General features: G+C 33.6%; 1 protein-coding gene across 4 annotated transcripts; it reads right to left on the bottom strand.

The window, feature by feature from the left end:
* LOC124929405 (transcription factor TGA1-like) lies at positions 1 to 13,622 on the bottom strand. 4 transcript variants are annotated; one of them, XM_047469758.1, is made up of 11 exons: positions 13,035 to 13,621; positions 12,803 to 12,852; positions 11,668 to 11,860; positions 11,516 to 11,590; positions 10,209 to 10,268; positions 10,005 to 10,082; positions 9,850 to 9,913; positions 8,191 to 8,465; positions 2,561 to 2,785; positions 323 to 485; positions 1 to 77 (listed from the first exon to the last, which is right to left on the bottom strand). In XM_047469758.1, exons 3-10 carry the CDS (start codon positions 11,848 to 11,850, stop codon positions 330 to 332), a joined length of 1,116 nt encoding a protein of 371 aa, XP_047325714.1. In that variant the 5' UTR covers positions 11,851 to 11,860; positions 12,803 to 12,852; positions 13,035 to 13,621; the 3' UTR covers positions 1 to 77; positions 323 to 329. The 4 variants fall into 4 exon arrangements, with proteins under 4 accessions (XP_047325714.1, XP_047325715.1, XP_047325713.1 ...); XM_047469759.1 differs by having other exon boundaries at positions 67 to 485; positions 13,035 to 13,291; positions 13,473 to 13,622; XM_047469757.1 differs by having other exon boundaries at positions 67 to 485; positions 13,025 to 13,621.
* Positions 13,623 to 14,024: the final 402 nt, after the last annotated feature.

Here is a 14,024-nt window from a genome sequence, read left to right as displayed (position 1 = left end):
TTACAAATTTGACCGAAATTGTTTCCAAATCAAATCATTGCAATTTCTCTAGACAAGAAGCATCCATCCAGAAGCTCCTAGATTACATTTGTACATAACAAAATACTCAAAAAAATGTATATAAATTTATGTCATAGCTGATTATTTACATCAAATGCTCTATTGCCACACTTTGAGCAGTAAACTGTATTTCAACACAATTTTCTACAAGCATCTCCCATTCAGCACAATAGTAGTATATACTACCTAACAAGCTCCCCCAAAAAAATAAAAATTCATGATTCTGCAAACAATGATCACATATGAGAAAATGTTGAATCACCTTCTTGTTATGTAGTTTCACAAGGATGATTATTAGTCCAGAGGGAACTTAATGCTCGAAGACGTTGACAGTATTCTCCCAGTGTAAGTAGTGCCTGAGCTGCTTGACGTGTAGTTAGGATGTGGGATGTTTGTTGCAGGGTTTCTTGGCGAATATGATCAGCCTGTCGTGTGTGTGTAAGAGAAAAAAAGAGAGACATGATTACAATTAAGCTCATACAAACAATGAAAAATGAGAATAAATTAAATGCGACTGACTTGAGGGTTGAGTTGTCTAATGAACAGCGTTTGGTCATATTCAAAATTTCCATACTCTAGACAACTTTATTAATACAAATTTAAAATTAGAGGTGGGAGGGGGTTCTTGTTTAGAAACACTTGTTTATTTCTGTATCTCGATCCAAAACTGAAGCAAAAGTGTTACCAAATAGGGACATATAGTTTCTCATGTCAATTATTTCATAAGCTTAATTATAAGTGTCAAAAATATTTATTCCAGCTAAATATTGCATAATATGAGTGCTATTGATTTCCATCCCAATCAAGATTTGTTTGAAATTCAACTTCCTTTTCCTTCAAACTCCATTCTATATCATTAAATCTCTACATATTTGTGCATTCAATATCGAAATGCAAGAACAATCAATTATTCTGTATAAATCTCAACTGCAATTTCAGAGGATGTAATATAAGGTAGATGGAGAGGGAGGGACCTCTGGTTGGCACTAGGGCTGAAAGTTAACCAAAAATATTCAAAAGATTAACCATGCACGCCTTCAACCAAAACAATGTTCCTTTTTCTCATAAAATTAACAAATATGGTAACACTTCAGACCGATCCAGAATGGGCTGAACCGATGAAGCCCAGTTAGAATGTTGGTTTTGCTTTACCTCAAACCTTATGCAGAAACATGCCCGTTTTAACTTCATATATATGCTTGTTTTCAAGACATTTGAAACCAACAGAAATTCATTGGTGGTTTCTCTACCAGAACTGGATCTAGATTGAGAAGAGTTTCCAAATAGGGAAATTGTTGTTTCTTACTACTGTAATTTTGTTAATGTTGTTGGTTGGAGCCCAAACTTCAAGAAATGCTGGAAATTGTGCTCTACTGGTTAATGTTACTATTGTGTAGATGTTGATTGAGAAAAATTTAATGTAGCCATGCAAGTTGTTGTAATATTGTATATGTACAATATCAAAAATGTTTAATCTATATACAATAATATAATAAAAGACAAAGCCAAAACATTAAGGAGGTTGTCTAAAGGATGAAATGCAATTTTTGTGATTTTTTTTTATATAATGGCAAGTTAGTTATTTTTTAGTATAATTTATGATTTTATATTTTCATGGATATTAGTTAATTAAATCGACCCTTCTCCCTCTACATTGAATTAAGTGTTAGACAAATGGATTGAAGGGTTTTTATTTTAAATGCAATGAAGAAGGGTTGAACATCACAATGAAATTTTAAGATTTTCAATTTTTTAATTGAGAATCTTAAGATATATAAATCAAAAAAGAAGAGTCCATTAATCAAGAAGGGAGGTTAAAAATTAATAAAAATATATAGTTGATATGTTTGAAATGATGAAAATATATTATTTAATATAAGTAGTTACAAGAGATAATTTTTTTTTATCAGATTGTATATTACCTTATAATTTATAATAAAAAATAATACTTCACATAATAGTAAAAACACATGAGAGTACACAAAAAAAAACTTGGTTTACATAATGGTCAAAAATATTAAAACGGTCCTTGAACTAGTGAGATTTGCTCAAATAAACCGGTCAACTTTTTACATACAAGCCTTTCAACTTGTTGTTTATATACATAAATAAAACTAACAATGTTTAATCTAAACACTTACTAATCAACATCAAGCATCGAGCAAGTTGTTTTTTTCGAGAAAAACATTGAGCATCTTGCAAGTTATAAACTTGTTGATATACAAGATAGCATAATATTGCCAAGTGATTGAATTGATTATTTTGTTATTTCATACCTTTAATAAGTTAAAAATAGTATATAACGATTATAACTTACCAACCACCCAACCCAAATCAACATTCAACCTTCAAGATACAGTTACAGATTTTGGAAAATGGTTTGAATGGGGTTTTCAATAAAAAAAAAATTAATTCAACCGAACTGTCCAACCCTATTGAAGAGCATGATTACTTTCAAAAGGACAAGGAAGAGAATAGTATGATAGATTTTCTTCATTACCTGATTCACAAAACCCAGTAATGCTTTCAACCGTTCGACTGCAGTGGAAACCTGAGGAAGATAACTTCCTTCACCAAATCGACCAGCTGCTACTGCCTCAACAAGAGTTGCCTGCAATCTGTCCATTCCTTGTGTGAGAGCATCTTCTGCTTGTTGACATGATTGTGCAAGACTACATATATGGGCACGTTGTTGCTCCAACAGTTCAAGATGGGGCAGAAGAACCTGCTTGAAGTTATGAATACATATCTTACTGTTACATTGAACAAAGACATTAAATCACAAACAGTTACTTTTTTTGCAACCCCGAACGAGGCTAGCATAACAACCTATAACCATGACCCAAATTAAATCATTGCGTTCTTAGTGGGAATCAAACTTAAAAATTAATTTCATTTTGAGCTACCTAGGTGTGTTCACAAATAGTTACTTATAACATATTATTACATGCTTACACTTGCATACCCACTTGAGTCAACTACAATCACATGCCAATAAGCCCCTATGTTTGCACAAAATCATAATGGGTCATTTGGTATGCAATTTTTCACTTACATTATGATTCTGAAAATCTAAATTTATTATGTTTGCCAAAAATCAAAATACTTGAAAAGATAACGTAGACCATGAACCAGAAAAAATATTTAATACTAAATGAATTACAAAATCACATTATAGTCTAGACCACAATAAAAATATTTAAAAAAAATACTATAATTTGATCGTGATCTTGAAAAAATCTTATACCAAAAAGAAAAACCACTTCCACTTTTCACTTAGGCGTTTTTTTTCATTGGGAACGTGACTATAACCGATATTGTGACAAAATAGCAGTTTCCAAATAAGCTCAACAAGGCTGTGTTATACCTTGTAGTAGAATTATGTATAAATCTTGAATTATATTGAGATGAGAAGTGAAGAATTGATGAAGGGAGAAAGAACCCTAACTGATAGGGAGAATACAATAAGGAAGAGATAGAATTTCTAACTAAATCATTTCATAACTATTCTTAACAACTAACTGTTCTATTTATACTACCACATTATAACTGTCATTTTATTCCCGCCATTATATTTAACCCTAATATCATTTTCCCTTGTATCATTACCCTCTCCTTCACTTCGTTCGTCCGCGAACGACAATAGTTGAAGGTTCCGTTGAAACTCTAAAACATCTGGCGGCTCTTCGAACCATATGAATAGCCGAAATTGTTTCTTTAGGCTATCGGGTGGCTCTTCAAACCATACAAATTGTCCCACAAGATTTATCGATTGTAGCCCATAAGAACAATTACAAAACTCTGCATCAGGTGGTTCTTCAAACCATAAAAAGTACTTGCATCTGATCCATGTTTTGTGCCCTAAAAATTTCTGAAAGCAAGACCCAACTTTTTCTGGTTTCTCGAACCACAAAAACTGGACGCAATTTGAACTTGGCGCTAAGTATGCTTGAGAAATTGGATCAAAAGCCAATATCCTATCTTCAAGGCCCAAAACATCTTCAAACATTTCTTTAATTTCAGCTTCTCCCAAGTCACCCTGATAATGATCATCCTTTTCAACGTGGGTTGCCTTTGTCTTCTCTCGGTCATTGTACAATAGGGAGACTTGCAAATGAATAAACGAAGAACATGAATTATCATAAATTTCTTCATCAAGATTGAGATTATTGTGTTTTGTATCATCAGTACTTGGACTCTCCATTTCTTTTTCACAACAAAAGTTGTCAAGAGGAGGTGCGTCTTCCACTTTAGAACAATCGTCATCAAAAGGAGTTTCATCTTTGTTAGGAGCCGACTGTATCAATGGGGAAGGCGTCGATTGTCTCAGATCTTCTACAGGTTGATAGTAATCTTCCACTAACTCACCGGATTCGAAAATCAATTTTTCCCGACCATTTTTCCACCTTTGCCTTGTTATTTCTTCATCAGCCTTTTGTTTCTGCCTTTCTATTTCGTCAGCGATCCTCCATGATTTTAGCAAGTCGGTTATTTGTCGACATTGTTCCGCGATTAACTCCCACGGTTCTGGCTGCACTTTCTTTTGTATATGTCGGGGATCGTCCTTTGCACATGACCCAAACTCACGTCGCAATAGTTGTTTCAGCTCTCTCCACGTCAATCCTTTGCTTAGAGTTTTCATGACCACATGTTCCCTAAGCCATCGTAGTGCCTTTTCCCTCATTTGAGTTGTCGCAAGATGCACCTTGTCTTCTTCAAACGTATCGTTAACCCAAAAAAATCTTTCTGCCTCGTAAATCCAGTCTTCGACCTTTTCGACATCTTCTCCAAAGAATTTGGGAAAATTCATTTTCAAATTTGACCAAATTTTCCGTTCTTCTTGCAAGTCCAACTTTCTCTCTCCTCAAGATACTTATCAGATACTTATCAATTAACCAGGGATCCTACTTTCTCTCTCTTCAGAGATTCTTATCATCAAATTAACCAGGGGATTGAAAGGTGACTTGAAGAGTGATTCATATCATCAAATTAACCAAATTAACCAGGGGATTGAAAGGTGACTCGTACTGCTTTATCTTACCTGATGCAATACCTAGATGCAGGGATTCCTTCTTCCGCTACGATGAACAAAATCAAAATCAGTCCGTCTTCGGCGAACAAAATCACAATCAGTCGCGAAATTAGAAACCGCTGGAACAGTTCTTAAATCATTGGACGTTGTTAAATCCAGTTCCAAATCCTTTTGCAAACTCCTTTTTCTCCAACAATGTCGGCAACTCCGCACGTCCGACTAGCTTTCCTTCCTTATAAGGAACTTCGATCTTTCTTCAATAATAATCCAAGTCTCTAGTTTCGATTCGCAACTCTGTGCTTTTACTCTTGCCGATTTCTTGTGAACTGTTTCTTAGCAACAGATAAAGAAATTGAATCAAATCCAAATCTGCTTCAGTTATAACCTCATAGTACACACAATTTTGCCAAGAACGAGCTCTGATACCAGTGTTATACCTTGTAGTAGAATTAGGTATAAATCTTGAATTATATTGAGATGAGAAGTGAAGAATTGATGAAGGGAGAAAGAACCCTAACTGATAGGGAGAATACAATAAGGAAGAGATAGAATTTCTAACTAAATCATTTCATAACTATTCTTAACAACTAACTGTTCTATTTATACTACCACATTATAACTGTCATTTTATTCCCGCCATTATATTTAACCCTAATATCATTTTCCCTTGTATCAGGCTGCTGCAACATTTGAGTTGGTCTGAAAACATGTTTACAAGGCTATGGATTAAGAACTAGAAATCGTTATCTTGAGATCCCTTTATGTATATCCTAATGATTCTCTATAATGATTAGTATGAGGCAACTTTTGGGAGTCTTGCACTCCATCCCTTAATTTTTCCATGTCCTCAAGAATCTCGTAAAGAGCTAGTGTTATTATTGTGAACCACACCAAAGGCCATGCTCTAATATTCATTTGGTAAACATTTTCTTATCAAGTTTCTCATTCGAATGTGGATTCAGAAGATCATAGTTAAAGACTGAACTTATTCAAACACATCTTAAGAGAGTTATTGACGGTTCTCGTCCAAACATAAATTTATTGGTGATTTCTTATATGATCTTGAAACATAAAGTGTTTACAAATGGACCCATGTTACGCTCAGTCATGCCACCTGATTACGCGTGATGTGGGCAGGATCCAGATGTTGAGAAGGGTGGGGAATAACAACATAACCATCCTACCTTGCTTGGAAATGTGGGCAACATGAAGGTACCCCTACACCTGATGCCTCCTTATATATGCTCCAGTGTTTCTTTCTAAAGAAACTGATGTGGGTCAAACCTTGGTAGTCTAACAATGTGAAAGATAAGATTCTTTTCTTTGTAAACAGGGTGTTCGGGGAAGCTTTTGCGTACGTCGACTAATCCTTATAGGAGAGGTAGCACAGCAACCCGCCTTCATGACCTTCCACTTTAATCTTGTGCTTTCAATTCAATGAGAAATCGAATTTGAGACCTTAGAGTAGCAAGCCCTTAGTCTAAACCTCTTACCACTAAGCGCTACTGAGGGTGGGTTCTCTTTGCTGAATTTATAAACAATATCTTTAAGACCGAGAAAGAAACACATTTCTAGAATGAATGAATTCAAATTCAACGAGTTGTGCCAACCAAGTATTTGTCAAGTTACTTAAATACAATTATTTAAGAGATGAATATGTTACGTGTAAGGGCACAAATTAGTAAATTAGCCTAGGATGTTATCATGTTAGTTAGTTTTACCCACAAGTTGATAAAGGAAGTTAGGAAAGTTGTAATTTGGTTTTCTAAAGGGAAGAACATTTCCATTAGTCTACGGTGCGAAAGTTGCACAAGTTGTGGTGAAACACCCAAACCATCAAAATAAAGTATAATGTGAATCATCACAAGAGATGTCTTAAGTAATCAAATGATAACAAACAAGAAAGAAAACAAGTCCCAAAAAGACCTCAAAGCTCCAAATTGAGATGATCGAAAGAGCTTAAGTCAACTTGGAGTTACAAAATTCTTACAAGGTGCACCACAAACCTTGATCCCTCATACTTCTTATCACTATGAAGTTTTCACACCTCTTTATCAAGTTTTGATTTGGCAATTATCAATTCCTTCTTTTCGCTCTGTTCTTGATCAATTGTAATTTTTATTAATTAGAGAAAGTGACACACCTCTATGACTATAAGAAGAAACACTAATACTCCTATATCTTTAAGGGCCATAATTCAAGACTATTAACAAGTGCTAAAGTAACTGAAGTACTTGTTGCCCAAGAGTAACACTAACACCAGATTATCAAAAATCAGTGTTTTAAATGGCGGTAGGCGGTGGCGGAGCGGTAAGTGACTGCCTACTGCCTCAGGTGCCTAGGCGATGCTAAGGGGTGCTTAGGCGGTGCCTAAGCGGTTGAATATAAATAAATTTAAATTTAAATATAATAAAGATGTTCTATAATTATCATTTTATCAAAAAGCCAAATTAATATTCTCTAACATAGTAACATCTAACAAAAATAAGGATGTAGACGAGCTGAAGAAGAGATAGATGTTTAGATTATCGAATGATATGTAGATGATAAGGGAGGTGAGGTGAATGAGATAAGAAACGGAAAAGAAGAAGATAAATGAATTGGAATGTAAAGAATCATTTCAAAATTTATATAAATAGTGGGAGATAAAGAATGTTTTTATTGAATTTATATATATATTAATATTAGTAATTAATTAATTAAAAATAATAAATAATTAAATAATCTGACCGCCTCATGTATAGGCGGAGCGGTGTTGGACCGCCTACCACCTAGGCGGCCGCCTCGACCTCCATTTAGAACACTGTCAAAAATACGTTAACTTTTCCTGGGAAAAGAAAACTGTCAATTTTCAAGTATTTATAAATCTTCAGTATTACTTTGCAAGATAGCATTTTAGTGTCTACTAAGCTCTGTCTCCATGATTCCTCAGTTATGTCTCTCTAACAAGTTTCGATAAATCTCAACTTCTAAAAGAATAGTACACACTCCTTGTTTATCTATCCCACATAGTCTACACGAGAAAATGAGAAGGAAAAAAATAACAAATGTCACATATCACATGTTTGAATAATTGAAGGGATTGGCAAGGGAGTCACCTTTATTAGAAGCTCGGAAGGGCGATATCCTCCAATCCACAAGAAAAAGCGTTCAGCTGGTGTCTTCCAAACGCCAGACATGATATAGAAGACATCAGATTTTGCTGCATTTTCTTTCATTCGGAAGAGGTTATAATAGTGTTTCAAGCCACCATCAACAAGAATTTGAAGTTTTATGTCAGCTGTATTAGAGTTTAATGCATCTCTCAGTTCATTAATTTGCTTGTTTTGTTCATCCACCCATCGTCCGTACTCCACCTCAAATGCAATTATACCTGAAAATTCTCTCAAAATTAATGGGTTAAAAGAGCTAAGTATAAGTGAAAGAAGAAGTATACAAAGATTACAACATACAAATACGCAAGGACCAAATATGAAGAAAGAATTTTAGGTGTAATTTGAAGCATAAGATAAGTTAAGTATCTTGATTTCATACAATTTAAGAAAAGTCGCAATACAATTTTAAGGTTGCCACTTTCACTATGTTGCCAAAGTTCTTTCAGCATAGTTTTTTTTTTTAAAATGTCAACTTTTCATTGAAATCAAGAGTGGAACTGCACTTCAGATATTTTGTTTTGTTAACATATCAAAAGTGGGAATCTTTGAAATGAGCATAAACCTTCTGCCAGAGAAACAAATAGAAATACTCTTGTGACATCTTAAATGACACATTTTTGGATTTCACAACTTTCTGAGAAGTTTTATTGACAAAATAGCCCAAAGATTTTGTATTTTAAATTCCTTTAATGATTGTTTGGAAGTTGCTGCAATACTTGCGACATTTGAATAAGTTAAAGCTTATTAAAACAGCCACCAATATGCGAATGAACCAAACTGGAAACAGTGTGGAAGTCAGTGGGATTATAAAATTGTAGTACTAAGAGTTGCACCATTGGATCTCTTCTCTTCCTTTTCATTTAACTAGTCACGATCATGGAGCAACTAGATAAAATGAAGAAAACTACAACTTACTATCAAGTCAAAGATAGAAGAGTCATCTTACAAGTAATAGTATTCAGAATTGTAAAAACAAATTACGTATTCCAAACAAAACAAGATGCAGTGTCCTACTTCCTTAATGATTAAAATATTCTAAATGAGCAAGCATTATATAGTTCTCTATTATTGTAGCACTTGGGTATCCCCAATTCCAAGTATTTAGAGATTTAAATACAGTATGTGGTCCTTTATCTTTGAGGACAAAAGATAAGAAAATGTTAGCAATTCATAATTATAGTAGCAATTGGTTATGATAATTCTTGCATATATTTTGTACTGTAAACTATTACAAGGGGAGTACAATATATAGGCAATACTAGAAGAAACTAAATAAATGATAAAAACAACTTCCTAGATAAACATAAATGATAAAACAACTTCCCAGATAAACATTAATGATATTTTGTTAGGAAGACAAACAACTCCCAACAACGTGGAGTAAATGGCTCTTGGAAAGGCAGAGCTGGCTTTGGAATGGGCCTAGGTTGATATTTTCACAACTTAACCTTAAAAATTCACAGATGACTAGAAAACAAATGGAAGTTTCATCAATTGACAGCAAATAACATTATTGAACAATCAGGAGACCTAAAAAGTTGATGTTGAAAGAACCACAAAGAGAAACCCAGATTTCCAATAATTAGAACCAATACAACTGACCTGAGTTTAATGGTGCTGAGTACCCTTGATAACTAGCATCTACTGCATTGCACATATACTGACCCTGCAATAGTGCATTTTAAAGTCAACTAAGTTAAGTGAGGAAGCAGGTGAATTCTTTAATCATCAGGTCAACTGAACAACTATCTTCTTACCCGTTGTTTAACTCGTTCAAGCTCCTGTTCTAATTCAATAAGTTTCAAACGACTTGTTTCTAACTGTTGAACATAAACCTATAATATGATGAACTAATTCAGTTTCATGCAGTAAATTGAGACAAGCATAAATAGTTAAAAACAAAATTAAGAAAAGATAGATCCCACATGAGGCATCTTAATCAAAATATGTCAATCACCGACCTTCTTCCGCATACGGCTTTTACGAGCAGCCTCACGATTTTGTGCAAGACGTCTAAGCGCCTGCAATTTATAGTAGTACAGCTTAAGCATATATCCTATAATTGAGTATAAACAAAATTTATGGATCAAAGTGCACAAATGTGATCAAACAAAAAGAATGAAAATCCAGAATATGCACACAAGTGCTCACTGATTAGGAATGCCGATCAAGAATAATAACAATTTTCACATAAACTTTTGAGAATAAAATTATGAGAAAACCTAGATACTATGTCCCACTTGCTTATTATTCTCTTTCCTCAGTGGCTTCACACTTTAGTTGTGAGACCCCAAAAACATTTTGAAATTAATGTAGTCCTGAATTGACAACCACCTTCCACATGCAAGTATAAGAATGTTGGGATATTATAGGAAGACCAATCACCAACTTTAATAATAACTTAAAGATAGCAAGTGGGTAAAGTTTAATTTACTATCTACTGTATACAAGAATGAAGTGCAGGAAACACAATTGTATTATCCCACCCTTTGTGATTCAACAATTATTGCTTTCTGTCACACAAGGTAACTTGTTCAGAAAAAAGAAGAATGAGTTGCATGAAACATAAAGAAACATCCTGCCTTTTGATTAAGTGGAAGATCAACCTTAAAAAAAAAAACTAGTAGCTAAATACCGAAGAGAATTGCATGAAAACGTGATGGGAAAGTAATACTACAAAAGTACCAAATTCAACTTCATTAAATGGAAGATGAATTGAATTGCATGGGAATGCTGTAAAAACTAACTAAGCAAATTAATGCTTACACCAGAAAAATAAATGCTGTCAGATGCAATGGTAATGATAACGCTCTTGTGGTAACATAATAGAAGCTGCAATTTGTACTTCGTCGTGCCCAGCAAAGGTATGTACCATAAGAAAAATATTCATCATTTATAAAGCCATGAGTTCTTTATATGAATATACGTCCACAACTATATTGCAAAATTGGTCATACTCAAAAAGATAAATGTGGAAAACGCAATTAGGATATTTGAAACTAAGCATCATAACCACGAATAAAAGAAGAACCTAATATTTGATCTAGTAGTGGGAGACCTATCTCAAGTGAAAGATCTCACAGGTCACACTTATATAGAAAACAAAAACACTAACTAGAGGTAAACTCAAGATCTAGTCTGGTGGTTTGAGACCCTATTCTTGTATGGGAGTTAAGGGGTTCAAATCATACAATTATTTTAAAAAAAAACACAAATGTGAAGTGGGAAATGTGAAACAAACACATTGCTGCAAAAACAATTGGTATACCTTGTCAGGGAATTTAGATGCTTCTTGATCACACTTGTTTGATGATTCTAGCATTTCATGTGAAGTATCCTCTGACTGAAGAGCACCAACCCATGAAAGAAATTTAAAGTATTAGGAAATAATGTGTAATAGAACGTAAACATGTAAAATACCTCATACATTAGCTTCAAACTATGCACCTGATTATCTAATTTCATGTTTGCCTCCATGATTTCGGCCATGGCTGTATTTGGAAACCCGTCGCCACTAAAATCTCCCCACAAACTCATTTGGTTAATAGGCTCAAAGATACCCATACTTCTTGCAGAGACAAACTGGGAGGTAGGAGAGTCCATGCTCCCAATACTGCCATACAACGCAGTTATATGAGCTTTCAAACAGTTCAATGAACAATGTCAATAATTAAGTTAAAAAGATAAACATAGATAAAATTCACAATACATGCATTTAGGCAACTAAAGGGTTGTTTGATGTTAATTATTTTGATTAAATATCCAAATAGACCAATATCACATTATCGATCACTTCTTCTATCAAATCATTGAAATCGCCTCAAAGACATCTAGACATAACATTCTGAAAACCATTTTTATATATTTTCAAGAGAATAGTAAATAAAATTATTTCCCATGCCTAATAATTCTTATCTTACAGACAACTACACAACATTTTGAGACCCCATTTTTCTGCAGATATACATACAAAACTTATAGTTCTTGAAACCTTACAACATAAGCTTGGATTTGGACAGCTTGTGTGTATTATTCAACTAAAAAAAAAATCTATGCCGAGGTCTATTTTCTAATCTGAATAGTCAGAACATCCTTTCTTTCTTCTTTAGTTTGAGTGAAGGGTTTTAAATGGAGAAGTCCATTAAATCATACAAGTTACAACTTCTTAATTTGTGTTGTTTAATTTATATCTATCCCGCTCCCATTGTGTAATAGTTCTGTTTGTCTCACATTTCATCTTTCCCATTTTATACATTGCATTATGCTTCAAGAGATTTCAAATTATAACCATTAGATATTATCATCCTGCCAATAAAATTAGGAAGATGAAACTGTGGATAACCTTTAATCGTAGTTACGATCAAAAAACAAAACAACTTTTACCCAGAAAAAAAACACACAAATTGAGACCATCTCAAGCACAAAAGCAAGGCTGCTAGTTTAATAATTTTAGGATGATCAAGAATGATTCAAAGGTGTTTCAATGAAATTGAGCTAGAACAAACAGGTCAATCACCAGAAAATGTAGAGTAAAATCAGAATAATCAAGTCAAACCTAGATTAAATGAATTGCAGCTGCTTCAATTCTTCATAGACAAAACAATCCTGCGAACAATAAGAAGATAATTAACGCCACCGTATCTCAGTACTCATAAAAGCTTGAATTTGACTAGTAGTTCCTAAACAAACAAATATGAAAGTCTCGATAAATTTTGATTGAAGTAGAAACCCATCATCTAATTAAGCAGCAGAGTAAATTAAATGTTATTTTCCTCACGAATTCATACATCCAAAGAAGTTTCCCGTATTTCCCTCCTGTCACAAGTTGAAAAACAATCCAATTTCCCCTACTTCATTAGATCAGAGAGGCGGAGAGAAGCAAACTGCAAAGCTGATTTCTTTACCCGCTCAATTAGCAAGTAGACGAACAGGGGTCCTCCGCTGCTGCTGCTGCTGCAGAAAGATCCCTAAATCACATACATCCGTGGTAGATAGAAGGCAGGAGAGAATCGAATGCCAACAGATGTCAAACAATGACTATAAGCTGAAATATAATATACATATATAATCGGTAATAGATTAGAAACAAAGATGTATGCGTTTGTATGTAATTGGATAATTGGGTTGTGTGTAAATTTATCGTGTGCTACAGTAAGATGTTGGGGGGTTTTTATTTTAAAGTAAAAGTGATAGTTTCACACCTCCACTATCAAACAACTACGGACCTTGAATAATATGCGCACCATGTCTTTCTTTCTCTCTCTTTGCCATTCCCACAGGAGAGATTCCGGCGACTGAGCTCGTCGGCGTCTGTCTGGATTCCGGAGATTCATTTTCAACCGGGGAGCACGTGCAAACTGTTCCCAACTCCCGGAGCAACACATTTTTCAAGAATTTATATACTTATTTTTTTCATTAACTGTCTTCTTTGTACTTGTTTTATTTTACTAACAAAAATGGTGGGTTCTATCTTGGAATTCCAAATTCATATGATATATTATTATATATATATATAAATCTAAATGGTTGGGATTATTAAGTTAAAGCATATTGTTAATTTTATCTTTTTTTACCTGAGTAGAATGGATCAAATTGTGGATCAATTTAAATAAAATATTTAAAAAAAATTATTCTTTTCTCTTTTTAATTCTTTAATTAATAAATTAAATATATAATAAATTTAACCATTAATACAATTTTAATTATATATTTAAAAAATATAAATACATATATTTAAATAATTAAAAAATATATATATATATATATATCTTTAACTT

The sequence above is a fragment of the Impatiens glandulifera genome, chromosome 3 (assembly GCF_907164915.1).
Source record: "Impatiens glandulifera chromosome 3, dImpGla2.1, whole genome shotgun sequence".
Lineage (NCBI taxonomy): Eukaryota > Viridiplantae > Streptophyta > Magnoliopsida > Ericales > Balsaminaceae > Impatiens > Impatiens glandulifera.
The sequence above is the reverse complement of the archived record's forward strand: the minus strand, read 5'-3'. Positions and strand labels throughout refer to the sequence as shown.